This window comes from Chinchilla lanigera, unplaced genomic scaffold (genome assembly GCF_000276665.1).
Source record: "Chinchilla lanigera isolate Chin_1 unplaced genomic scaffold, ChiLan1.0 scaffold00034, whole genome shotgun sequence".
NCBI lineage: Eukaryota > Metazoa > Chordata > Mammalia > Rodentia > Chinchillidae > Chinchilla > Chinchilla lanigera.
In genome coordinates, this window is record NW_004955435.1 from 13,983,267 (window position 1) to 14,009,263 (window position 25,997).

A 25,997-nucleotide genomic window follows, 5' to 3' on the forward strand; every position below is an offset into this window, starting at 1 on the left:
CACTTGTTATATTGAAATGCAGTGAGAAAATTTAGTGAATAGACTTTGAAAGTGTATGCAATGCTACACAGTCATAATGTATTATTATTATTATTATTGTTATTATTACTAAATCTGAGCTCTTACACATTGCTCATGGTTTTTTAATATGCCTATCTTAGGGACACTAAACCCAAGTGCTTTTTAATATACAGACAAATCACTTAAGATCTTACAAAATGCAGATTCTGATTCAGTAAGTGTGGGTAGCCTGGATCCTGCATTTTCAAGCTCCAAATCCCTGTCAGTACTTTTGAGGTAACGAGCTATATTGCTTCCTTCAGAGAAAAGGAGAGGGCAATATTCCTGTAATGGGTTAATAACAAACAGCTTAGAGAATACAACAGAAATATGCATTTATTATAACAGTTCATAGTCAAAGGTGGCCTGTTGGTCACAGAAGGCAAATTTTGGTTTTGGGAAAAGTGAGAGAAGGAGGGAGGGAAGGAGAAAAGAAGAGGGGGAAAGAGGGAGGGGAGGGGAGACAGACGAGGGGGGCCTCAGACTCCAGAAGCCCTGGCCCGATCACTTCCTGGACTTCTCTGGAGAGCAGCCTCCATTGGTCTTATTAAGAGAGTCTGTGCTGCCCATTCTCGAGCCCCCACTGTTGAGAATTTTATCAATTTCCCCTGGGATGTTCTGCTTCTCCTCATTCTCAGTCTCTCGGTGGTAGAAGTAGTTGAAGTTGGAGACGATGACTGGCACAGGGAGGGCGATGGTGAGGACCCCTGCAATGGCGCACAGAGTGCCCACAATCTTCCCCCCTGGGGTGGTAGGGCACATGTCACCATAGCCTACAGTTGTCATGGTGACCACTGCCCACCAGAAGCCGTCAGGAATGCTAGAGAAATGGGACTCTGGCTCATCCACCTCAGCAAAGTAGACCGCACTGGAGAAGAGGATGACTCCAATGAAGAGGAAGAAGATGAGCAGTCCCAGTTCTCTCATGGAAGCTTTCAGCGTCTGCCCCAGGATCTGCAGCCCCTTGGAGTGGCGGGAGAGCTTGAAGATGCGGAAGACCCTCACCAACCGGATGATCCTCAGGATGGCCAGGGACATGTTCTGCTGGGCACTTGGTTCTGTCTCTTGGACCAGCTCTGTGATGAGAGTTGCAAAGTAGGGAATGATGGAGATGATGTCAATTATGTTCATGATGTTCCTGAAGAAGTCAGGCTTGCTGGGGCACACCACGAACCGGAGAACCAGCTCAAAGGTGAACCAGATGATGCAGGTGGACTCCACCACAAAGAAGGGGTCAGTGAACATGGTCTGCGAAAGGGCTGTCGTGTTTGTGTTGAGGCTAGGATCTCTGACCACCTTCAGCTCCCTGTCCTCCCGGAATTCAGGCAGCGTCTCCAGGCAGAAGATGGTGATTGAGATGACCACAACCAACACAGAGATCACCGCCACACCACGGGCAGCGCTGGAGCTCTCAGGGTACTCAAATAGGAGCCAGAACTGTCGGTGGAATTCATTGGTGGGGAGCAGAGTTTCAGGGTCTTTGATGAAGCCTTCATCCTCCCGAAACTGGTCCATGGCCTCACTACCTAGCTCATAGAAGGAGATCTCATCAGCAAAGACATCAATAGGGACATTGGCTGGCCGCCGGATTTTACCACCAGACTGGTAATAATACAGGATCCCATCAAAACTGGGCCGATTGCGGTCAAAGAAATACTCATTTCTCATGGAGTCAAAGAACTGCATCCTTTTCTCCCGGTCCCCTAGGAGGGTCTCTGGGAACTGATTGAGAGTTCTTAGCTGGGTCTCAAACCTTAGCCCAGCGATATTGATGATCACTCGCTGGTTTCCTTCATTCAAGGTCACAGGCTCAGGCCCCGGTGGATCGACATAGTCTCCTGGGAACTTGGAGAAGGTAGTTTCATGGTTGGTGCTGTCACTGATGAGGATCCTCCAGTTGGAAAAGGGGCTGCTCCCAGTCCGGCCTTTTGGGTTTGTTGGATCAAAATCTGTGGCATACCCTGGCTCTTCTTGGATTTCATCTGAGTTATCAAAATTGACCAAAGCAACCTCCATTTCTTTCCAGCCACACACATCCATTCTAGGGTGGTTCAGGGAAGCAGCATGAAGACTCCCAGTCTTCACTGCATGCTGTGAGCTGTGGAGAAGAAAAAATTCATTATATCTGAGTCAGGGTAGGATACTGCTAGCTCTGGATTATTGAGGTAAGGCACATCAATGGATTAAACAATGAATTCTTTTTAGCTTGAGAAGGAATGTTATGGTTGGTTCACCAGCATTCCTTTCCTGAAGTCAATTTTCAGCCCCTGAGTTTACACATATGAATAACTGCTAGAAATTGCAAAGAAAGGGCCTGGTAGAGAAAGACAAACTTTCCCCAGCAAAGGAAAATCTATATATACAATGACAGAGAGGGGTCACAGTAAAAGAGAACTTTTCTGGTTAATAAAAATATAATTTTGTATTTGTGTGAAGTCCTTCAGTCTACCCAATACTTTTCCACACACATTTGGATTCTTTACTCCTTTTTTTCATGTTCAACAATGACTCTCTCATACATCTTTTTGGTTACAGCTCCAAAATATATCTAGAAGTCTATCATTTCTCACCACTTCCGCAAACTACTACCTCTTGGACCAAGTGGAGAAACCTGGGAGTGGATGCCTGAAAATGGCCAGGATTCTGTCTAGAAGAAGAGGCTAGAAGAAGGGTGACCTAGCAACACTGTCCTCTATGGTAATGAGCTGTTTGTGCCTTCAGCCCCTCATGTGGAAGTAATTTCTAGGGCTCTGAGGGTACATGAAATGAGATGCATATGTAAATGCCTGGCAGAACGATGATTATGTTATAGCTATTGTTTTTGCCAAATTCCCCACATCACAGGAGCTTCAGAAACCACCAGCCACTGGAATTTTTTGGCTTGAGACCAAGGTTTTCATGAGAAATAATTTAATTTTAAAAATCATTTTGGTTGGAGTATAAGTAAATCTGTGTGTGTACGTGTTGAGGGTGGAGTGGGGTTGGGGAAGCAAGCCCAATGGACTTGGATATCCACAGACACAGATTAACGTTCCTGCCTGAGGTCCATGCTAGCTTCAATTTCAGTAGAAGGACACTGAAGCTTGGCAGGCTGGAGTGAAGATTGGAGAGAGGTGGGGAACTTAGCTTGAGGCAAAATCTGCAGTGGTCACGGCTTTGGAATGGTTTCATTTACAAGTTATAGGGCTTTCCTGCAATGTACAGTGTTTTCATCTCTGCAAAGTGATTCCAGATCCCTTTGTCTCACTGGATGACAATAGTTGTTTGAGGTTAGATGATGTTGTCTCTGTTGAATTACAAGGGCCAACTGACTTCCCCAAGATTACATAGCTAGAGTTAAAGAGCCTCAATCCCAACCTTATCACAGCCTCCTGATACAGGGCCTTTTTCACTACATCACAGGGTCCCTGTGTGGAGCCCAGGCCTCATGGTGGAGCTGTGGACCAGGGCTACAGAATCATGGAAACTCCATGCTCCTTGGGTCCCAAGTCCTTTTTTCTAGTTCAAGTGCCACATGTGTGGTGATGAGATCCGCTGCGGCCAGATTGCTGAGCACTTCTTAGGACCAAGTGGCCTTCACAAGCTTCCTAATTTTATCAAGCTGCAACTTCCTCTGTTGTTGACTGCCGAGCATGTCAGGTGCTGGCCTTGTGCACGGTGCTTGGTGAACGATACGGTGGTTGGAAGGTAGGTGTGGCAGTGGTGAAAACTCCAAGAATAGAGTCAGTTGACCGGAGCTTGAATCTGGTTCTGTGCGTGGTTTGCTGTGGAGAAGCATTAACTGCACATGCAGGTCCATTGCCCAGTTTGGTATGTGGATTATTATAGACATAAGGAATAAAGAGCCAATCCTGGGAACAAGAGACCTGGCTTGAGGCTTGGTTCTACCACACAGGAATATATATTTTTTGAGCAAATCCCTGTATTTTATGACCCTTAGTTTTCTGATCTGTGAAATGGTAAAATAATGATAATTCCCACATCTAAGATTATACTGAGAATCAAATAAGGTATAACAGTCAAAGCACTTTGTAAATTACTTTAAAATGTAAGGAATTATCCGCCACACTTCCCTCCCTTCTGCTCCACACATAAACCCAATATAACATCCTTGTGGGAAGAAAACACATTTCATGTGAAGAGTTGCAGGAGGACTTCTCAGCTCACCATCTTCCCCATCTGTTCTGCCTGACCTGCCTCCATGCCTGTGTCCCTGTTTTGTCCTGCCTGTCATACACTTTTCCCTGAGAATGTCACATCCTGCCTCGTCTGTGGACCCCCAGTCCAGTTGGAAGAGTCCCTGCCTTTCCTGGGCTTCTAGTCCACCTACACTGATCACTTGGGAGTGCCGGTGACCATGGGATGAGCCTCAACTCCTAAACTCTCACAGGTTTTCATGCTGTAGGACAGTGTCTTATAGCATTTTCCCACTGCCTTGTATGGTCTTGAAAGACTCACCCCTGATTCCTACTTCTGTCACCCCAGCGTCAAGCTTGAAGTAGCAGCTAAGAGAGTGGCGGATGGGGATCAGATTGGTGGGATAGTGACAAGTTTGAACAGTGTATTGTGTGACACAGTGATTAACTTCATTAATATAAACTTCCAGAGAATACAAAGTTAGAGGGATAAGCAGATCAGTGGTTGCCTGGGATTGGGGGCGGGGAGGAGAGCGCAGGGTTACAAAGGGCCCGCAGTGAACTTGTGTAGGGGTGATGATTATGTTCCTTGTCTTGATTGTGGTGATGGCTTCACAGGTGCATTCTCATGTCAGAACCCATCACGTTGCATGCTTTACGTCTACTGTGCACCATTTTATCTTAAATATATTAAAAAGAGGTAAAAAAGCAAGCAAGCAAACAAGCAAAAAATAAAAGTGCATGCTTGCCAGTGATTCTTTAAATAACGACCAAAAGAGAGGATGTGGCTTGAGTTGTAAACTGCACAAGCTGTGTGTGAAGACTTGTATGGTGCTCATCATCATGCCCAGCACCATGTCTGCTCTGTTGCAAGGGCTCGGCAAATAGCTTAGAAAGAGTAAATACATGCTGAAGCCTGGGGCCAGTGGTGGTCCTTAAAGCCCACCCGGCAGTACTGCTCCTCTGTAGAGCAGGCAGTGCAGTAGTCACCCTCTTCAGAAATGTGGACCAAGTCAAAGCAACGTCTGGCCATGGCTTCATGCTTGGCATTTTGCCTGATGGTGGGAGATAAGTTGCAGCCGGCAGTGGGAAATACCTGCTCTTCTGGAGAGAGTTCACTCTAGCCCAATGGGTCATTGCAGTTACTGTGTCACAGGAACCGAATTGAAATTGATTTTGCCCTTGGAATCTCAGGTTGGGCTGTCCCCCTGCGCCTTGCAGCAGCTGCCGGAAGGAGACAGATGCTTGAGGTGAGGCGAGTCCTCCAGTGAGGATGAAGCTGCAGAGCCAAGAGTATTTAGGGGCCCGCTCTTGCGTACATCTACTGTGCACCATTTTATCTTCATAAATGTGTAAAAAAGAGGTAAAAAAGCTAGCAAGTAAGCAAACAAACAAACAAAAAATAAAAGTGCATGCTTGCCCGTGATTCTTTAAGATTTTGGTAAGGACCAAAAGAGGTGATGTGGATTGCTTTGTAAACTGCACAGCCCATGTGTGAAGACTTGCGTCGCACTCACCATCACGCCCAGCACCATGCCTGCTCTGTTGCAAGGGCTCAAGCCTGCTCTGGTTGCTGCAGCATGTGAGGTTTCAGTCAGAGTTTTAGATCTTTCCAATCTATCTAGCACTCCAAGGCCTCCACAGACTGACTCTGACGCCACGATGAGATTTAGCTCACCCGTTGCTAAAGTGAGCAACCTTTTTAAGAGTCTTAGGCAATGTCTGATTCCTCTCGTAATCTCTGTGCTAGAGCAGCACAGTGCTGAGACAGCAGCTCTTTCCCCAGGGAACACACTGGGCTATCGTCTGTCTATGTGTGAAGGACCTACCATCTGCATGCTGTTTGTTTCTTCCTCTCCGCTCCCTCCCTTCTTCTTTTTGGCAGTGCTGTAGATCAAACCCAGGGCCTCACGCATGCTAGGTAACGCTCTACCAGCTGAACTACGTCCCAGCCGAACTGCATCCCAGCCCTTCTCACTGTACTTTTAACATCACCCAAAGGGGAGACTCTCCCTAAGGACACCCAGGCATAGATACTTCTGCCCCTCTGAGGACTCCCTAGAAATTTGTCTGTAGTTCTCTCTGGGCATAATACTGTTTGATTTACGTTTTTTGTCCCAGAGCTTTGCTATCCTTTGGGTCCCTTTACATGTGACACACAGGAACAGACTGGTCCACTCACTGTCCTTACATATTCTGTCTTTGCTGACCTTTGCTGGCTCCTTCTTCCCCGAGCCAGACAGACTTGCTCTATGGCTTTAGGACTATTATAACCTCCGGAATGCTGCTTTCTTCTGCTCTGGGTGAATACAGGCAATCTTTCCTGAGGGTCTTGCAAGGAAGAACAAGATGTTAAATGTTGTGTGCAGCACTGTGTCTGGCACACAATAGGATGCCACAGATGAGAGCGAATCTGTCCAGTGGAGCCCTCCCTACCCACTTCTGCTGCCTTGGTGCTGACCACAGTTGTCCCAGTAGCCTCTGCAATCTGTAGCACATCCTGTTGGCACAGAGATGGGGATGAGTCTTTGTGGTGTGATGGTCTGGTCCTTGACTAGAGCTGGCACTTCTTGCAGGCAGGCTATTGAGGGCTGTGCCCTACGCTTCTTCCAGAACATTCCTAGTGTGGATATCTGTGGCTAATGCTGGCACAGCAGATCTGTCTTTGCAAGGTCACAGCTATACCGAGCAGGCAGGGTCTGAGTCCATTCCATGGCCTTTCTGCACAGGTTACCTGCGGTTTCCTAGTAACCCCAGCACCTCCTCCACATTCAGGTGAGGAAGCAGCTGTCCCGAGTCAGAGAATGATTGAAAGCAGTCATGCTACAAAGACAAACATGTACTGTGCCTCAGGGCTCCAAGGCTCCAGGAAAGGCGAGTGCAGGCTGTCGCCGGAAAGCTCAAACGTGGCAGACTGGCAGCCTTTGGGGAAACAGTGATGCCTCAAGTGGGCCGGGCACGAGTAAGACCCACGGACATTCTGGAGTGCAGAACTGCAGGAAAGTGGGGGTGGAAGGTGGATCTCCGTGCTGCTTGCGGTGCAGCTGACAGAAGAGGGCGCTGATGTCCTGCTGGAAGCAATCCCTGGCCACCGCGTACCTGTACCCTTTCCTTCCATCTTTGATGTTCCCTGTCCTTCACCTCTTAGGGCCAGCCAGGCCCCAGGTCTTGCTGATTCTCCCTCAGAGTGGCACTCGAACCCACCGCTTCCTGCTCTCTGCCTCTTCTTCAGCAAGCTCTATCTCTTTGGCTCTTGCCAATCTTTCGGGAGCTGAAAGAGATTTTGGTCCTTTCTGTCTTACCAATGGGCAGGATTATGTTCTCCATTTCTTCAGAAATCCAAGTTTTCTCAACTGGGAAATGGTAAGAAGGAAACTGAGGCCTGACTTACTGATTCTGCCACTCACCTGAGCCCTCTAGCTCCTTGTGAAAGATAACCACAGAGGCCCAGATCTCCCAACTTTTTGAGCAAAAGGCAGAAAGTGGGGTGGCGGCTGTGGAGACATCAGGGCTTGAGGTTGAGAGCAGCACCGTACTAGAGACCTGAGTCCAATGGGAGAGAGAAGGCGGATAGCGGGTTGGGGGTGGAGTGGGGGATCACCCAGCACCCAGCCTCATCCCCGCCACAGGAAGTGGCCCCCTCAAGCAGCGTGAGGCAGGTTCCACATCCAGACTAAGAGTGTGGCCTCTGGGGACAGACGTCAGGGCTTGGCTCTCAAACGTGGTTTGGCAACTAACTACCTACGTGATGGAAAACAAGCTAGTTTCTCTCCCTTGCTTCCTCATCTTTAAAGTGGCCTTACCAGTACCTGCCTTGCAAATGTGTGGTAAGGAACTGATGCCCTATGGAAACCCATAGCATGAGACCAGTGCTCAGTGAGTACTCATACCCGGTATCAGTTGGGTAGTAGGTCAGGTATTGGGTGGAGATGGCCACTTCTTATCTCCCTCCCCCGTTATTACCAAAATGTGTGTCACATCTTATGGTGCAGCAGAAGGACCCTTTTGGAGGCCATTCCTTCCCACACAGGGCCTGCTAAGGGTGTGTATGATGATCAGCGAGGGGAAGATTACAGGAACAGATGTCCCTGAGGTCCCAGAGGGTAAGGCTGACTTCTGCGGCCTGTGCTCTCAGGCTCTCTGCTGTGGTGAGGCTGTCCTGAGGGGGTGAGGCGATCACTCCACGTACTGATACTGATGCTGATTACACATTTCCGCATGGGGTTGAGCCTCACAAGGTACCCTAGTGTTGGTAGGCACTACTATCCCCATTTAACAGAGGCCTCTGAGGTCCAGGGTGGTATATGACCAGTCCAAGATCTTTTGGCCACTAAATTATGAAGCTGTGCTTCAAACCCAAGTGTGGTAGTTTCAAACCTAGCATTCTTACCTTCCTCCTCTCACAATGGCAGACCCCCTGCCACATGTGATTCTCATGCAGAATTTTTCACTCTGTCCTGGGCTGTGCTGAGGGTATGTGCACTCACACACACACGTACAAACAAAGCCACATGTAGACACACGTGTGCCTTCTCATACAAATAGTCACAGACACATACATACTGCCCATAACACTACGAAGACACCGGAACACATAGATGCATAGTCAGGTGCAAATACGCAGGCACATAAGACCAAACTCCCACGCACAGCTTTGCAGCACAGACCTCCCACACTGCACAGGTGTTTCTGCTCCAGGTGTGCCCTGCCGCCCCTTTCCCATCTCATCCCTTTGCCTCCTGGAACAGGAGGATGGTCTGTCGCTTGGAGCAATTGAAGAAGACAAGGAGAGCTGGAAGGGGACTCGCTGTTTGGTCGCATGGTGCTGCTCCTTGTCTGAGTGATGCTGGGCACATCGTGGGCAGTCTGTCTCTCTTCCTGTGGGGCCTACTCAAGGACAAAGCTGTCTTCCTAAAGGGACAGAATGATGGAGGTAAGAGCTCTTTCATTTAAAACCTGAGCAGTAGCAGTGATGCTGGAAAGAATGATCATGGGATAGAGAATACATTGCAGCAGGAATACAAGAGCTCACAATTTAACTGCTACTCCTGTAGTGACCAGAACAGCCCCCATCTGATCTTGGGGGAAATGCTCTGGCTCTGGGAGTCAGCTGGGGAAAATACCTCCTCAGTCCTTTTTCCTGGAAGGCTTTGTATTGCCTTCTTGTTTGCCTTGGAGAGAAGAGTGCATCTGCCATGATGTAATAGATGCACTTACTGGGTACTAAGAGAGATGATCAAGAAATCCTGGACTTGGGGCCCTGAGTACCTTCCTGCAAGTTTCACCTGTGGCGGTTGGGGTGCTCGTTACACCAGTGCCTGCGTTTTAAGTGAAGCAGCTTCTGCTCAGGTCTTTCAACGAAATGTCCTTTGGGCTGGCTTTCTACTCAGTTCTGGGTGTCAGCTGCTCCCAAGCAGGTGCTTTGGGGAGGTGCGCCGCCAGGAGGGACAGTGCAGGGAGCTGAGGCTGGGCCCAACACTCTCCGCACAATGCCTTGTCCTCAAGTAGGTCCTTACCCAGCCTCCCTCTGCTCCCCAGGGGGCGTGGCTGGAGCCCCGAGGAGCTTCCCACTGGTAGCTGCCCTCAGCTGCTGAGTATGGGTTGTGGAAGGGTGGGGCAAGTGACATGTGCTGGGCTCTCCGTTTCTATGTAACCTCTCCTGCCTACTCTCTCCAAATGTGGGCTCGTTTTTAGTTAGTCCCATGGATAGAAAAAAAAAGAATGGTTTGAATAAAATTGTACAACAAGAAACATTTCTATTTAGTCCTCTTCTCCTGCCAACCTTGCCCTCAGCCACCAATTTTTGTGGAGCCAGTTTATGAGCTGGAAAGAGCACGGTATGTGGAATCAGTAGACATGAGTTCAAGTTTTGCCTCTGTCTCTCACTAGCTGTACAGCTATTAGGGGAGTCACTTTAGCTTCCTAAGTTTTAGTTCCTTCCTCATTAAAAGAAGCACAGAAACACCTGTGTGGTCTACGCACTCCTGGCACCTTGTCTCATAGGTTCTTCATATAAGAGTGTTGAAGGGTCTGAAGTCTATGTGAGTTATTCACCACCTGCGGAACAGTATTCAGGAAGTAAAGTACAAGAGGCCCGTGGCTCTCCCATCCTGCACACTCTGTATTCCACTCACCTTTGTACAACCCTGTGCCTTCTAAATTTGTTTCTATTCATGTTTTCATTTGACCCTCACAACAGACCTCAGACAGACAGACTGCTGTTATTATCTCCCTTTTGCGGATGTGGGGACAGAGCGGTCCAGAGTGTTGAACGTAGTAAGTGGTAGGGCTAGCGCCTGACTTTCCCTTGTCTGACCCTAAGTCTAAAACTCACTCCGTGCAGCCTGCCTCAATCCAGACTAGTGACAGGCATCTAATCTCCCCGGGGCTTCTCAATGACACCTTGCAATTCATCATTCACAAATTTCCCTAAGCTTACCTCATCCCCTCCCTGCACCCTCCATTTATTCTCCAGCAGGGAGGTTATTGAGCATGGTGGTTTCATCATAAATCCTGCAGACCTAGGTTTGCAACCTCAGCTTTGTGACCTAGTCAGTTCTTCTCTGTGTTTCTTTGTCTGTAAAATGGGGAGATTAACTACACATAGGGATGATTAGACAAGTAAAGGGCTGAATATAAAACTTAGAAACAGATCCTGACACATGGCAAAGACCATGTACGCTGGGTTCCAGTGTGTTGAAGTCTGGGCCTGGCTGCTCCCCAGTAGCTGCCTTGCCTTGGCCTGATTTTGAGAGCATATCTGGGCCTTTCCCCGTCCGCTCCGTGAACTTACCCTGCTATTTCCTTTTGCTGGGGTATGCTGTAGTCTGCACAGGTAAAGGTTTCCTTCAGCCTGACCCTGACACCCTTTCAGTTCCCACAGCCTATGGAAAGGGATCTCACTCACCCTCTCCCACCACCAGTGTGTTCAGACACTGCCTCTTGCCTGGGTTGCGGTTACAGCCTCTCCAGTCCTTCCTGTCCCTTTTGTGTGGCTACCAGGCTGTTCGTTCCCCATCCACACTGGGCCCGTGCCTACTGCTGGTGGCCTCTAGCAGATCCTGTCACAGCCAGCCGGCACCTATGCAGTGTGTGCCTTGGTCCATCACGCGGTGGGACCTCAGCTTCATTTACTCTCTGCAGCCGGTTCCAGGTCTGCGGTGATGTGACATTCCCCGGGGGATGGAGAGAGGGGAGGGACACACTTGGGCCCTGTTCCAGCTGGTAGTAGTCACTGGCTACACCTTCTCTAGCACCTCGTCCCCTCCCCTGCATCGGTGGCCCAGGTTCAGGCAAGTCTGATGGCTAAGTACTGACACTGAATAACAAGATGCCAAGTGCCAGCCTTTCCCTTTGGAAGTATCCATAATCCTAAGTTATTTTCCTGGGGTCACCTCTCTAAAAACCACCCCATAGCTACGTTCAGGATTTCAGAAGCTATATGACCTCGGGCTAGCCACTTGACCTCTTTTTTTATTTCAATCCCCTCATCTGTAAAGTGGGAATAACAGTAATTTTTTTTTTTTGTGGTGCTGTGATGGAACCCAGGGCCTTGTGCGTGTAAGGCAAGAGTTCTAACACGAAGCCACATCCTCAACCCTAACAACGTCTATAGAGAGTTTTTTTGGGGAGGATTTATAGCCTTGTAATCACCCCCATCCTTAGTACAGTACGTTATCTTGCACACTGAAGAATCTCTGAAAATATTTGTTGAATAATTCATTGATTGGTATGGGCTACGGGAAAAAGCACCTGTAGTGAAACTGCAGACTTCTGCCCGTGGCTGTGGGTTGGGTGGTAGAGGCTGCATGTGTCCAACAGAACACCACAGAGGCTATTGTCTACATAAACAACTTCAGAGGCTGAAGTTCTTCTGTTTCTGGTTTCTTTAGGCCTGTTTTTCTATTGATTTGTATGTGGGTTTTGAGGGGGTTGGCTGATGAGAGGGTTCTGCAGACTCCTTAAGCCCCAAGAAGCTCCAGAATTTCTAGAATAGAAATTGCGTAGTGTGGGGGCAGCTGTGGTCTCTTCTGGTGGAAAGTCAAGGGGAAGAGTGAGACTGCTATTCCTGGAAGGCCCAGAACTAAATAGCTAGGAATGTGGACCATAGAATAATACTCTCCCTAAAAGCATGCTGGGAAGTGAGCCAGTCAGTCCACTCTGCTTGTTGTCCCACATGCAATTGAATTTCCCCAGAATCCTCCAGGAACTCTAGGAGAAGGACGAGCAGGGCCTCTGGCATGGGAGTTAAGATCCAGCTGCAGAGACTGAAGGGTGGGTCAAAGGAAAACAAAATGGCCGCGCACTTACCAGCAGGAGCGATGGAGGGGAAGGTGTCTTTTACAGCTTGTGGACCCTTGGGTGCTCTGGCTGGGTCAGCTGTCCATGGCCGAGGGGATGTGGTGATTCCAGGGTGGGCTGGAAGACTGGTAGGGAGGAACCTGCACAGCAGATGCCTAAGATTCAGAAATCCTATCTCTCTGTGAAACAGGATCACCCTGGTATTTTCTGTCTCTGAGGAAGCTTGAGAGAGGGATCCAGCCATGGTAGGTGGGCGGGTGCAGAGCGGCAAGGTAAGCTCAGAAAAGAACAACCTCCAACCCCATGACTGAGGCTCACGGCCAGCCCCGACCCGGAGGTTGAGTTAGCTGCTGACTCAGGATGTTTCTTGCGGCTTTGATAACATGCAGGCAACAGAAGGTGGTGTTTCCTTGTCATTCACCCCAGCATATAGAAGACCTTGTCACAGAACTCGATCAGGTCAGGCCCAGTTTTACTGGCCTCCTCAGGGACCAATTTGACATCAGTTTATCACAGTGGGAGTTTTGCCTGTGGGGAGGATAAGAGCAAGGGGACTTGGTTTGGTCCCTTTCAACCTGGAGGACAAAATGTCGACCTGACTGAACTGTTTTGTACACTTTTCTTTGACTTCAGCCAGACCCCGTTCAGTCCCCCTGGGAGGGCCCTGCTCCCGAGAAGAGCTTGTGTTGGGAAAGAATCCCTCTACAGGAGAGAGGATCCTTTTTCTCCTCTCTCCCTTCCATGAGCCATGAACAGAGTGTACCTCATTTATTCCCCGTTTCTCCCTCCATTTGATCACTGCCCTTCAGATTTCATACTGAGTCTCTGCTCTAACCAACAGGAAGGAGTCTGGACAACAGCAAGAAGGAGCAACAGAGAGAAAGGAGCAGCAGAGAGGTGGGATTCAACTGCTTTGGAGTCAGAAGACTACGTGTTGGGTCTCGTAGTACTTACTAGCTGGCGACCTTGAGCATGTCCCTCCAGCTCTCTGAGGCAGCAAAGCACAATGGTTTAGCACACAGGGTCTCAGGAGAGTTGTTTGGGTTCAAAGCCAGGCTTGGTTATGAGCTATATGTCCTTGGGTAAATTACCTAACTTCTTAGAGCTTCCATTTTCTCATCTATAAAATAGGAATGAGAATAATAGTGATTCCTCCCAGTGTTATTGGGAAGTTCCATTGAATTAATCCATGTACAACACTAAAACCAATTCCTGGCATTGTGAAAACTCTCCGTCATTGTCCTCTAGCCTTTGTAGCAATAAATCATGATTACACAATGGATTTCAAGTGCTTTGTAAATTATAAGCTGTTGAAGTGGTTTAGAATGCATGTTACTATTCAAAATTAGATGATGTTGTCTTTGGGATCCACAAGCTTTGCCTTTAAGGCCTCCCCACACTTTAGGAGGTTCCCGCTCCACATTGGGTGGCCCTAGTCCCTTCCTTTGGCATCACCCTATTTTCAGGCCTCATCCCTTCCCCTTAAAATTGTCCTTCATAAAACTTACTTCGTAAAACTGTCCAGTCTGGTCCCAGTCTCCTAAGGGTGCTGAGAGGCAATCAGCTAATCTTATGGAAATCAGGATTTTGCTTTCAGGGATTGTGGATTCACAGTGCCTTTACTTCAAAGGGGTTGTGCTACTGGGTATTTTGGGCTATATTGGAATGATAACTCTTTTGCTGTTCCTCATGGGAGGCTGGTTTATTTTCCTGTGTATAGGAAAACCTGGTGCTGTGCTCCTTTTCTTGTGGGTTTCTGTCTTGGAGGGGTTGGTTGGTGCCCCAGAAAGTCTGGTGACTGCTCTACCAATTCCTTGTGTCAAGGTCTGAGTTCTAATCTGAGTTCAGTTTGGGGCCTTTCATGATTGTTCTGGACCCATCACAATCAGTTCCACGGGATGGGAGGGAAGAATGGGGAGCACAGAAGTCCTTCTCATCAATAGCTGATGAGTTCATCAATAAAGAATGCTTGTCTGCTCCCTGTGAGCAGTGCTGCCCTACTCCTTCCATCTTCCTCCTGTGACTTCCAGTTGTTGTTTCCTCTGGGTTACCTGGTTGGCCTTTTCTTGTGAGAGTGGACAAGAGACTAGACTCCTAGTGAGTAGGGGACCCATAATGCATGCAGTTCACCTTCCTGTCCACAGGCAGGAAGTTGTGCCTGGGAGATGCTCCTGCCCTCCACCTAGCAGGGTGTAGACATGCTGGGTATGTGTGGGGAGCAGCACCAGCTCTGTTCCAGTCACTTTTCTCTTTGGAACCAATATTAGGGTTCTCTGAAGAGTAAAACATCTGAACAGGCTGGGAGCAGGAGATGGAGGGAGGAAGGGGGAGTGGATGAGGTGTACTTTGCTCACTGTTTTGCAAGAGCGTTCACAATAAAATTCACCATCCAGAGGCTGTCAGTGCTCTTCATACATCTTGGTGCATGTGACTAAACCAAGTAGAATGGTTTCTGTTAGGCTAGGTCAGCTGGAAAGGCCAACTCTATTTATTTTAAGTGATGCTTATTGTGCCTCCATGTGTCTGGCATTGTATTAGGTGCTAGAATACAGAATGGAATCCCTTGGCGTGATTGAGATTATACCCTAGACATAACTTTGCAACTGCTACCTCCTAATGATTTTTAAAAGTATTTTCAAAGTAATTGCTTGTATTACAAGATATAGACATGGAAAATTGATCAAACAATAACAATATACAATGTATTGTATACATTGTTACTCTCCTACAATCTTGTTTTGAAATTTTATACCATTGTTTTAATTTTTTTTCTTTAAAATAAAAAAAGAAAAAGAAGACACTGGAAGATAGCACTAAGACACTAGAAGTGCCTGGCCTATAGTAAGTGCTCCAAAATAGGCTAAATGTTAATATTATCATTCTGTCTTGTAACTAGGATTTTCTCCAGAACCTTCTGGACATATCTTTCATCTTTACCATACTGTGTGCACTAGAATAACATGGACTTCAGAGTAGGAAATTTGAATGTTAGAGCGTGATGTACTATATGTTGTGTGACCTTGGGCAAGTTGATTTAGTTTTCTGGACCTCAGTGTCCTCATCAGTAAATTTGTGGAGTTGATTAGAACTGTAGTTTTAGCTTGTGCTATGTAACTGCTTCAAAGCTCAAAGTGATGAGGGAGGCAATTCTCTTTTCTTGTTTTACTAGTTTTGCTGGTACCTACTTTGTATGTATGGATTTTGACTATTGCCAAGTTTCTTGAAGAGAAAATTCTCTAGCTATAAAATATTTCAAAACCATTGGAAAAAAGTTTTTTCATTTAGATACAACTAGCATACAATGAACTACACATATTAAAAGTGTAAACTTTGTTTAGTTTTAACATCAGTGCATACTTATGAAGCCGTTAACAACAATCATGCTAGTGAATAGTCCGTCACTCCCAGAAGCTTCCTTGAGTCCCTTTGTAATGCTTCTTTTCCCCCCCATCCCAGTTCCTCTCCAATTAACTGTGAATCTGCTTTCTGTCATTAGAAGTTTGTTGTTCTTGTCTAGAGTTTTGAATAAATGGAACCGTGGAGTGCGAGTGTGTGTTGTCATTCAGAGAACTGTTATTGTTGCATGTATTAATATTTCATTCCTTTTCACTCACTTGCCTGGGTATCATACCAATTCTTTATCCTTTATTTGCTGAAGGACATTTGGGTTGTTTCTGGGTTTTGGTTAGAACAAATAAAGATGCTATGAGCATGAGTGTCCTACTCTATGTATAGATTTAGGCTTTCATTTTCTTTTTTTTTTTTCCAGTACCAGGAATCGAACTCATGACCTTGCGCTTGCCAGGCAGGTGCTGTGCCACTGAGATAAATCCCCAGCCCCAAGGCTTTCATTTTCTTTGAGCAAATTTGTAGGAGTCAATTGGCTTTTCTAGTTTGAACTGAATTTCCAGTGTCTGCAAGCAAATTCCAGATTTTCAGAATTTTCCAGAATCTTCCCAAAATAGTCTTGGCATTTTGGGAAGGGTATTCTTATTTGAGGAGAAAGCATGTGGTACTTTGAAGAAGGAGCACAGGTAAAAATTATCAATGAGCACAGCTAAAAATTGTTTTCCTTTGAGCCAGTAGAATATGGTCCTTTACAATCTAACTACCAAGGTTCAGCCAGCTAGCTAGTCATTAACTTTGACCTCCAGGATTCTATCCTGAGGCATAGCTGTGGCCAGAGAAGAGGCCTCTTCTAGTTGGCTGGACCCTAAGGGGCTTCCTTGGGCCTGTGAGAGACAAGGACATCTCGCCTCAGATGCTAGAGTAGCCAAGTTATTGGTAGATACTGTAGTGTCAACAAGAGGATCTGAACAAATACAGACAGCAGGCTCTGCTTGCCCCTGTAACCCAGGTCTCCTGCCATACTTCATATGTTGTTCCATTTGGTGTGAATTAGTCCTTTTCTTCTCCCAGCTCTGAGTCTAAGTCGAAGACCATCTTTCCTGGGGCACGGCTGTACCTTCCTTCATCTAGAAGGCTAGACTCAGCCTGGATTGGGCTTAGCTGCCTTTACTCTGAAGAATCTGAGGAGTGGCTTGAATCCTAGTCCACAAGGAATGAAAAGTGGAAGCCTACAGGGCTCAGTAACTCTGCTGACTTATTAAGTGATTAAAGTCTTTATTTCCTTAACAACTGGATTTTGTTAGTGTTCTCCAGAGGAATAGAACCAGTCAACTGTATATAAATTATAGGAGGAAATTTATTAGATTGGCTTATATGATCTCAAGCTGAATAGTCTGGTATATAGGCTGAAGAACTGGAAAAACCAGTAGCTGCTCAGTCCAAGAAGTTGGAAGCTTCAGAGTAAGAGTTCCCCCTTCTGCTTTTGTCTTGTCTGGGCCCCCAGCTTATTGGGCAGTGCCGCTCACATTCAAGGATTATCTTTCCTTCTCGGCTGACTGACCCACACGCCAGTAATCTCTAGAAACACTCTCACAGACACTCAGAAAAGTATGCTTTACCCACTTTCTAGACATTCCTCAAATCATTTACGTGGGTGAGCACTATTAATGTCACACTAATTATTGAACATAGAAACTGTGCTAGTTGCTTGAACACAGGGTTAGGGTTAGATGCTCTTAGTTCAGAGGGGCAGCCTAACAAGAAAGCAGCAGCAGGTGTTTCCATAGGAGATCAGCACTATGACAAAACATGTTGTAGGGAGGCTGTTTTCCCTGACTAGGCAGCTTTCCAGGAAAGAAGTCAAACATCAGTGGTGGGGCTGGGGACTTAGCTCCACAGCACAGCACCTGCCTTGCAAGTGCAAGGTCATGAGTTCGATTCCCGGTACCGGGAAAAAACCCAAAAAACCAAACAAACAAACAAACAAACAAACAAACAAACAAAAAAACCATCAGGGGAGATTCTAGCTGAATAATACAATGCCATAAAGAGTGGGTGAGAAGCAGGCTTTTTAAAGATAAAAGCCTCACCTTTCTAACTTCTTTTCTAAAGTTGAAAGTCCTACTTTCTAATTTCATCTGGAAGAGTCCTGATACTGCTTTTGTTTGTACTCTCGCTGGCTCAGGAACCTGCCATTTTTGTCAGAAGATTCAACTGAGAAGAAAACAAATGTGTTTGGACTGCATATGAAGAAATCACAGTGGGGAAAATGTTCAGGAAATAGATTCCGGATTTTATCACAAAAACTCATTGAACGACATTACTCACAGTGGTTACCGTTTTTTGAGCCCTTATGCCAGGTGGTACAGGGCCAAGGCTTTTGTTCATGTTCCTGCATTTGAGTCCCATAGGAATAAAAGGGTGATCTGTTATGTGTTTTACAGATGGGGAAACTGAATTCCTGAGGAGGTTTGCCTGCTCCAGGTGTCTGAGCTCCTGAGATGAAATGTATACCTAGGCTTGTAGACTGAAATTGTGGTCGAGGTGTGCACTGTCTTCAGGGCAGTAGGTGGCTATGGGGCATGTGGAAGACCAACTGCCCGAGAAAGTCAGCAAGGGCTCCACTGGGAAGTAGCATTTGAGCTAAAGAATGAGAAAAGGATGCAGAAGTGAAGGCACTCTGGGGAGAGGAGACTCTCTCAGTCCTGTGAAGGCCAGAAGAAAAATTATGCCTGGAGTACGGGAGCTCTGGAAGGAGGGCATCTAAGTTAGGTAGCATCATACATACATCATCACATGCTTCATAGTTGTAGTGTGATCTGCTCACCAACTTGGGTCCCTGGTATAACTTCATCATCTGCCTGAGCTGGAAGCTGGGTATCTAGAGAGGAAGAAGGAGCCCAGGTCTGAGACCCAGGGCATTTACAATCCAACGCAGGGCAAGGCATCCCTCTCCTTGTCCTTCTTCTTCCTTTTTTTCCTCCTTCTCCTCCAATTTTTTATTCAAAGAAAATTTTCCATGAAAATCCAATCTACAAAACAGATGAAATTAGAAGGTGTTCTGCGTGAATTATGGCTGGAGCCCGAGCTGTGCCTGCTTGACTGCTTGATTCCCTACTCCTAGGATCTTCTCTAGCTCTACAGAATACAGTCTATTCTGTGGCTACCATCATCATGATTTCCAGTGCTGCCCATTCACAGTCTGACCTTTCTGGTTGCTCTGGTCCCCTACATGGTTGACTCTTTGCTCTCCTTTCTCCAGCATGCAGGCTGAGTGACACAGTCCAATTTGGTCCTTGCCCAAGAACCTGATCTCCTTGCTCTCCACTGTGACCTCTGGATCTTTTACAGCCCCCAACCTGGGAGCAGGGCCAGGTGCCTAGGGCCTCCGTCTGTCCAATTGGACATCAAGCCATGAAAAATGAACTCCCCTATCAGATCCTGGGGCCTCTCAGGCTTCAGTGTAGGCTTACCCTTCTGACCTAAACTCTTGTCCTCCAGTTTCTGAAACAAAAGGATGAGTGGGGCTGTGCACCCTTCAGGGAGGCTATATTATCCCAATAGTATGTATCGGAATTAGACTCAGCAGAGGGAGAGACAGGCAATCTGAAGGCAGGAGAGAGTGAATCTAAGGGTGAAAGTGAACACGAAGCTATTTTCTGCAAGGTTAGGAAACAAACTACCTTCAGGCGTAAGCACTTAGAGTCATGTTTTCATTTCTACTATCTCAAGCTAGGGCACAATGATTCCATCTGTTGGTACCTGAAGACTTTAGTGGTGTCTCTTCATAGAGGCACAGGTCTGTAGCACCTAATATATGCCCTGGCATTATGCTCAGTATTGGAGACAGATGTAGTGGGAGTAGGGGAACATAAAGCCAAAATGACATAGATCCATGAGTGTTAGAAGTATCAAGGACCACCTCAGGATGCTAGGAGAATTGAATAAACATTGTATGTATGTCATCTTTCTCTGAGCCTGCTTCCTGGGAGGCTTTCAATAAACAGAGCTGTGACATAAATGGGAAAAGAATAGATACGTTTGTTATGAGAACACAGAGGAGGGAGTGCTTAGGTTGGGGTGGAGGAAGGAGCACTTAAGTTGGGAGGGAAAGAGCTCATCTCTCAGGAGTAACCGGACCTGAGTCCTGTAGTATAAATGGGATCTCTTTAGGCAGAGAAGAGGTTTGTTTGGAGAATGGTAGAAGAGATATGGAGAAGGATATTGTGGACACGAGCAAGAGAAAGCACGGATGCACATGCAAACCTGGTTTATCCAGCAAACTCCAAGTTAGGCGTGTGCCACCCGCATAACATCAGAGACCCTCAATGCAGCATTGTAGAACAGAGAGCTTTGGACTCAGACAGACCAGAATTCGAGTTCTATTGATGTGGCCTTGGTGCATTTCTTACCTTTTTGAACCTCACTTCCTTGATACTGATAAAGAGTTTGTTGACTATCTTGCTGGTGTTTTGCAATGCAAGGGTGAAAAGAAACGATGCCATTACAGCATTTGTCCTGTGAGATTGTGCTTCTGCCTCGTGTGGGAGGCACGGAGGCTGAGACCGGGAGTTGGAGAACTGGAAGGGGGCAGCACTGTCTGCTCCAGCCTTCTCAGTATGTAAGTCCCTCTACAGTAAAGCTGTCAGGTGGTTGTGCAGCCTCTGTGCAACATTTCCAGGCACGTGCAGTGATCACTAGACAGCCATAACCTTGACTGTAGGCATTTACTGCATCCCACTCTGGCCCCGTGCAAGGGCAGAGGTAAAACAGGGTGATCACTGGTCAGAGATGCAGCTAGAGGAGGGGGCTTAGGTGTGAGTGGTTTTGACTCCAGACTTCTACAGGCATGGGGCTGGGGATTTAGCTTTACGGCAAAAGCGCCTGCCTGGCAAGCGCAAGGTCGTGAGTTCGGTTCCCGGTACCGGAGAAAAACCAAAAAAAAAACAAACAAACAGACTTCTACAGGCATGGAGGCCTGTGACTTGCCCAAGCTCACCTGGTGTGTTATGGTGAGCCTTCCAGTTGCAACCTAGCAGAATTTATCTATGGTAGCCAGCCTTTAGCTTAGTTGTCTCCAGTCCAGCGATGGTATGGGGAAATTGATCAATCCTTGCCAGCCCTGACCCTGGGATTTGAGCTCTGTCCTTGGAGAGGGCTTTACTGTGTGTTACTCTTGGCACCAAACCTGGAATCCCACAGAGTAGGGATACCCCAGGCAAGATGGAGTGCTGTCAGTGGGGTCTTATCTCTCCAAGGTCAGGAAAAGAGGGGCAGAAGGGAGAGACTAGAGTGGGCTGGTGGACAAAGCATGCATGAGATAGGCTGGGAGTAGTTTTAGGAAGGATGTCATGCAGAGAAACCTGAATGTGTGCAACTTTACCTCAGAAGTTAGTAGTGGAGGAGGCTGGGCACAGGGTGCTATGTGTGCCTACAGGGCAAAGCCCACAGATTCCATAGGGGTGCTGGGATGCATGCATCAGCATAGGGTGTCCACATTAGGGAATCTCTGGCTGCATCTCTGGCATCAGCATTGGGGTACCACTCATATCTGATCTTGAGGGGGTAATAACAGTCAAGAGAGAGGCAGAGCACCATGCTGGAGGAGCTGGCCACCAGCTACACTCCCAGGGAAGGGCCAGTGTGGCCAGAATGAGGTTACTAGTAGGGTCAGTTGGCACCTGCAGGGAGAGGAGGCTACAGACCCTGGGAACCATGTAGGTTATGGGGAGGCTGGAATTGGAGGAGCACAGCCTCCGGGTCCCAGCTTCCTGTGTCTCATTGTCCAGAGGGCCTTACTGGGATGGGCTCATGGCTTACTGTGGTACTGGATTACAAACAAGACCTTGGAGTGCTAGAGGGAACCCAGGATGAGCTCTGCTACCTAACTTGCCAGATGATCCTGGAAATTTCTTTCGGCTTTCTGAGCCTCAGTTTTCCATCTGCAAACTGGGGATATTACCTCTGCTCTGCTTTCCCCACAGTTTCTTCGAGGGTTAAAAATGAAAGCTACATGGCATGGTGCTGAAGCGGCCAGCTGCTTCCCATCTCATCAGAAGATCTGTCCATCTGCAAGTCCCCCAGAGCAAAGGTCTGGCTTGCTCTGTGATCCTCACAGTGTTCAGGATGGGGCTATATCCACTGCTCAGCCTGAATGAGAGGACAGGCCACAGCTGAGGCCAGCCTGCGGGGCTCTGGCAGCCAGCAAGGCTGCTGAGGAGGGAACAGCCTGGTGATGGACGACGCTGCCAGCCTTTGCCCATCTGGCAGCCTGAGAGATTCGCATAAAAACAAAGACAGCTCCAGTGGCATGAAATATTGATGTCCTGAGACTTCTGAGAGTGGCATCTCAATCTCACTGTGCAAGGGTTGGGCTCCTGGCCCCAGCATAATGGCGCCCCCTGCCTGTTGAGGAGGGAGCACTGCCTTGGCCTAGGGGGCCACCTGGGCATCCTTATGGACATTCACTGGTCTTGGGTTTCAGGTGACACTGACTTTAATCAACTGGGTTGGAAAAAAATCACCTTGGATCAGGTTCTGAGAGGTTCAGTTTCTAGTCCGAGGAAGGCAGATGGGAGCCTTGGTCCACTCAGCAGGCCCAGACCGCCCTCTAATCCTCACAAAGAAACCCACTGACCAAATGGCAACCTTTCAAGAGTGACAGGGGGAGGGGGAGTGGAAGACCCAGCTCTGAGGAAGCTGGAGCAAGGGGTGAGGTGATAATGGCGTGCATCTCCTCAGCATAGCAAAGGGAGTTGGCTAAGGAAAACTGCTCACACAGCACAGCATCCTTTTTGGGCAGACCCTGGCTCCCTTCATTTGCAGATTCCTCTTCTAACAACGAAGCAGTGATCGAGGTTGCAGGCCAGGCCCTTGGAGTATTCAGGTGGAAAGGGGAGAGTGCAATAGTACGGTACATTTTGGGTTTGTTCTCAGGCAGGGCCAGGGCTCTGTTTATCTCCAGTTTGGCTTCTCCCAGGAGGTGGGGGTGGTAACACAAAGTCTGAGCTCCCTTCTCAGCTCTGTCCCTGCAGGCGTTCTCTTTTGGCCCAGACCCTTCCATTTCCATCTGCCAAAAGAGCATGGAAATTCAGCACCAGCCAAGTTCCTACTGCCAGAGCAGACCAGCCCTAATAGGTCTTTCCGTGTGAGCTCCTCCAGGCTGCTAGCCAAGGCTTAGTCATCTTTGTATCCTTGGCTTCTGGCATACAGAAGGTACCTGAAAGATGTTTGATGAAATTAACAGAATCATGGAGTGAGGGGCAGGGCAGGCCCAGAGTTGACCAATAGGATGAAGGGAGCATCCACAGGCCATTAGCAAGTACTGTTTGCTGTAGTTGGGGAGGTCTGGTGAGGGGAGAGGGTCTTCTCTGCTAACCCAAAAACACCCTCTTGCCTGGTTGAAAGAGTTAGTAAGATTCTCTCTGACCAGAGATCTGGGCTTTCTAGCAGAGCTACAGCAGAACAGCATTGTGAGCTGTTGGTTTTTGGCTTTATTTTTCTTCTGTCTAAAAGCAAATGTACAAGCACAATAGAAAAATGGTGACAAACAAAAGTACGAGGAGAACAATGATGATGCCCTGAATACGTCAGGTCATGTGTTAACATTCTTATTCGAAGTAAATCTGACTTGTCTGGGTTCTGGGTGAGAGGAGCATTGCTCTCCCACTCTGTGAGCAAGTGAGACTAACTGTACCCACTCGCCCATACTTTGACCCTTGAAGTGATCCCCCTGACCTGCTATTTTCCATGCCACGTGTGGCTCCTGATGGACACTGACAAAAGATTGCAACCGACTTGTCTATTCTGGGGACCCTGCAAGGTCTTTGGAAACAGGCTGAACAATCTAAATCTACTTGGATCACTCTTCTTACCTTTTGTGACCCAGCAATGGCAGAGTCACCCTACCTTATCAGGGTGTGGACAATGACCCATTCCTTACTCAGATGGAAGTGTGAGGGAGGAGAGTGTGGGAGAGCACAGACACCTGTATCATTCTGCCTTCTAGGAAAGTATTAACTGAGGGCCTTTGCAGACACCAGAGGTTTATCACTTTCAATCTCCACACAGCAGCTCTTGTGATTGTTCCAGTACACAAATGGGATCCATTACTCTCCTCCTCAGAATTCTTCAATGACTCACCATCTGCTACTGGAAGAAATTGTTATCCTGGAATATTGGTTCTCCCTTCCTCCTTAACAGCATAATGTTTGGCTAGCCATGAAGTTATGAGAACCAAGACCATCTTTCCCAACCTTCTTTGTAGTTTAGATCAAATGACTCCCAGCAGACCCTTATGTATAGGAGGAGCAGTACTGCCCAGCATCAGCTGATCCATGGGGGCACAAGAAATTATAAGTGATTGTGATTTAAAGACACCACGTTTGGGGGTGTTCTGTGATGTTACAACATACAATTGAAGTAGTGTCCTTCCTTTAATTCCTAAACTAGGTAAGACGATCATAGTCAAACTCTTGATCATTATACAGCACATTAGAGTCGATACACAAATACAAAAGGAATACCAACAAGATAAAAAAAGAGTTGTGGAAAATGAAGGAAGGATAGGTGTGCACAGGTGCACACACACACAGAGATAGAATGTGTCAGTCAGAAGAAAAAATCATTAGAAATTGTAGCAAAGGAAGGAAGAATAGGTCAGGCAAGAGCAACTAAGCCAATCCCTGTCGAGGCAAAGCTCATCTGGCAAGTGTCAGGAGGAGCTCCTCTGTTGACAGGTGAATTTCATTTATGGAAATGGCTTCATGAGCATAATGTCGTTAAGCAATCAAATATTTTAATTAATTTTTCTTGGCTGATTCTTCAGTGTTTCTATCATTTAGCTCCTGCAGAGAGATTGTGGTCAGACTGAGTAAGTTTCTGATCATTTGACAGTTATATTTCTCACTGTGATTTAATTGACAGTCTGGTCTTACTCATTGGGATTCACAGAAGATTAGTTAGTGTGCATCAGTATCCCAAAATCTGACTAAATTTGATTAGAAGAACTGATAGCATTTATCAGTCTGCAAGATCAGGGCCCAGAGCCTTGCTGGTGGCCAGCTCATCAGAATAAAAGCTGTCCTTGGGTGTGCAGCCAGCTGGCCTCAAGTAACCTCTATCTTAATATTCACCCGTCTTTCCATTTCCATAGTTGATGCTATTATCCAGGAATACATAAATTTTGGGTGAGACCAGGTGAATGCCTTTTGTTTGGTAGGAAAAGTTATGGATAGGGACACTAAGCTTAGCCTATAGACTCAAAGACCCACTACCAAAAAGTCCCTCTGCAGCTCCTCTATTTTACTAAGAAAGACTATCCTGGAATGTTTTTTCAGATAGGGTCCTTCCAGACCATCTACTCCAAACTTCTTAACAGATGTGGCTCTTCAGGCCCAAGAATTTATGTAAGTTGTCCTCATTTCACACCCCCACACTCCTCTATTTGAGCAAGTATGCACATATAGGAGAGTCACAGATTTGTGCTAACTCTGGTATGACTAGTGACTCAGGCATGCTGGCGAGTGCACCTTTGAAGGTAGAAACCATGCTTGTGCTAAGCACTAAGGACCTGGTGGTTTTTTTTTTTTGTTTGTTTGTTTTGTTTTTCTTCCTGAACCAGGAATTGAACCCATGACCTTGCACTTGCCAGGCAGGCACTTTGCCACTGAGCTAAATCCCCAGCCCTGGGACCTGGTGCTGCATACAGGTTTTTGGGGCTCAATATGTGCTGCAGACTGGCTGAGGCTTGGGGTTGGGAAATGGTCTCTACACACTGTTTCTCGGATCCGAGTTTGGCTGTCTGGGGCTTCCCCTCTGCCATCCATTCTCTCAAGCTGTGATCTTGGCAAAAGCAACCCACTTACTTGTGCTTCATTACCTGTACTTTCTTTCCAACTGGTCGCACTCCCAGAAGGTAATAAGAGAAGTGTTCTCAATTTGAGAACAATGGATTTTTCTTTTCCTTTGTATTTTCTGCCTCTATCTCATTTCCTAAACATATTCACTCTTGGCGCCAGCATTGACTGAACTCTGACAACTGAGGGAAGATTTAAGCAGAGGGGTAAGGGAATGATTTCAACGTGGTGCGGGGTATATGCTTGTAATCCCCCAAACTCTACAAGGCTGAGTCAGGAAAGTCACAAATTTGAG

General features: G+C 47.2%; 1 protein-coding gene across 1 annotated transcript; it reads right to left on the bottom strand.

Moving 5' to 3' along the window:
- Nucleotides 1-564: 564 nt before the first annotated feature.
- On the bottom strand, nt 565-2,100 carry Kcna10 (potassium channel, voltage gated shaker related subfamily A, member 10). Its single transcript, XM_005388925.2, has one exon. The coding sequence runs from the start codon at nt 2,098-2,100 to the stop codon at nt 565-567; it is 1,536 nt and encodes a 511-aa protein (XP_005388982.1).
- Between the last annotated feature and the right edge of the window lie 23,897 nt (nt 2,101-25,997).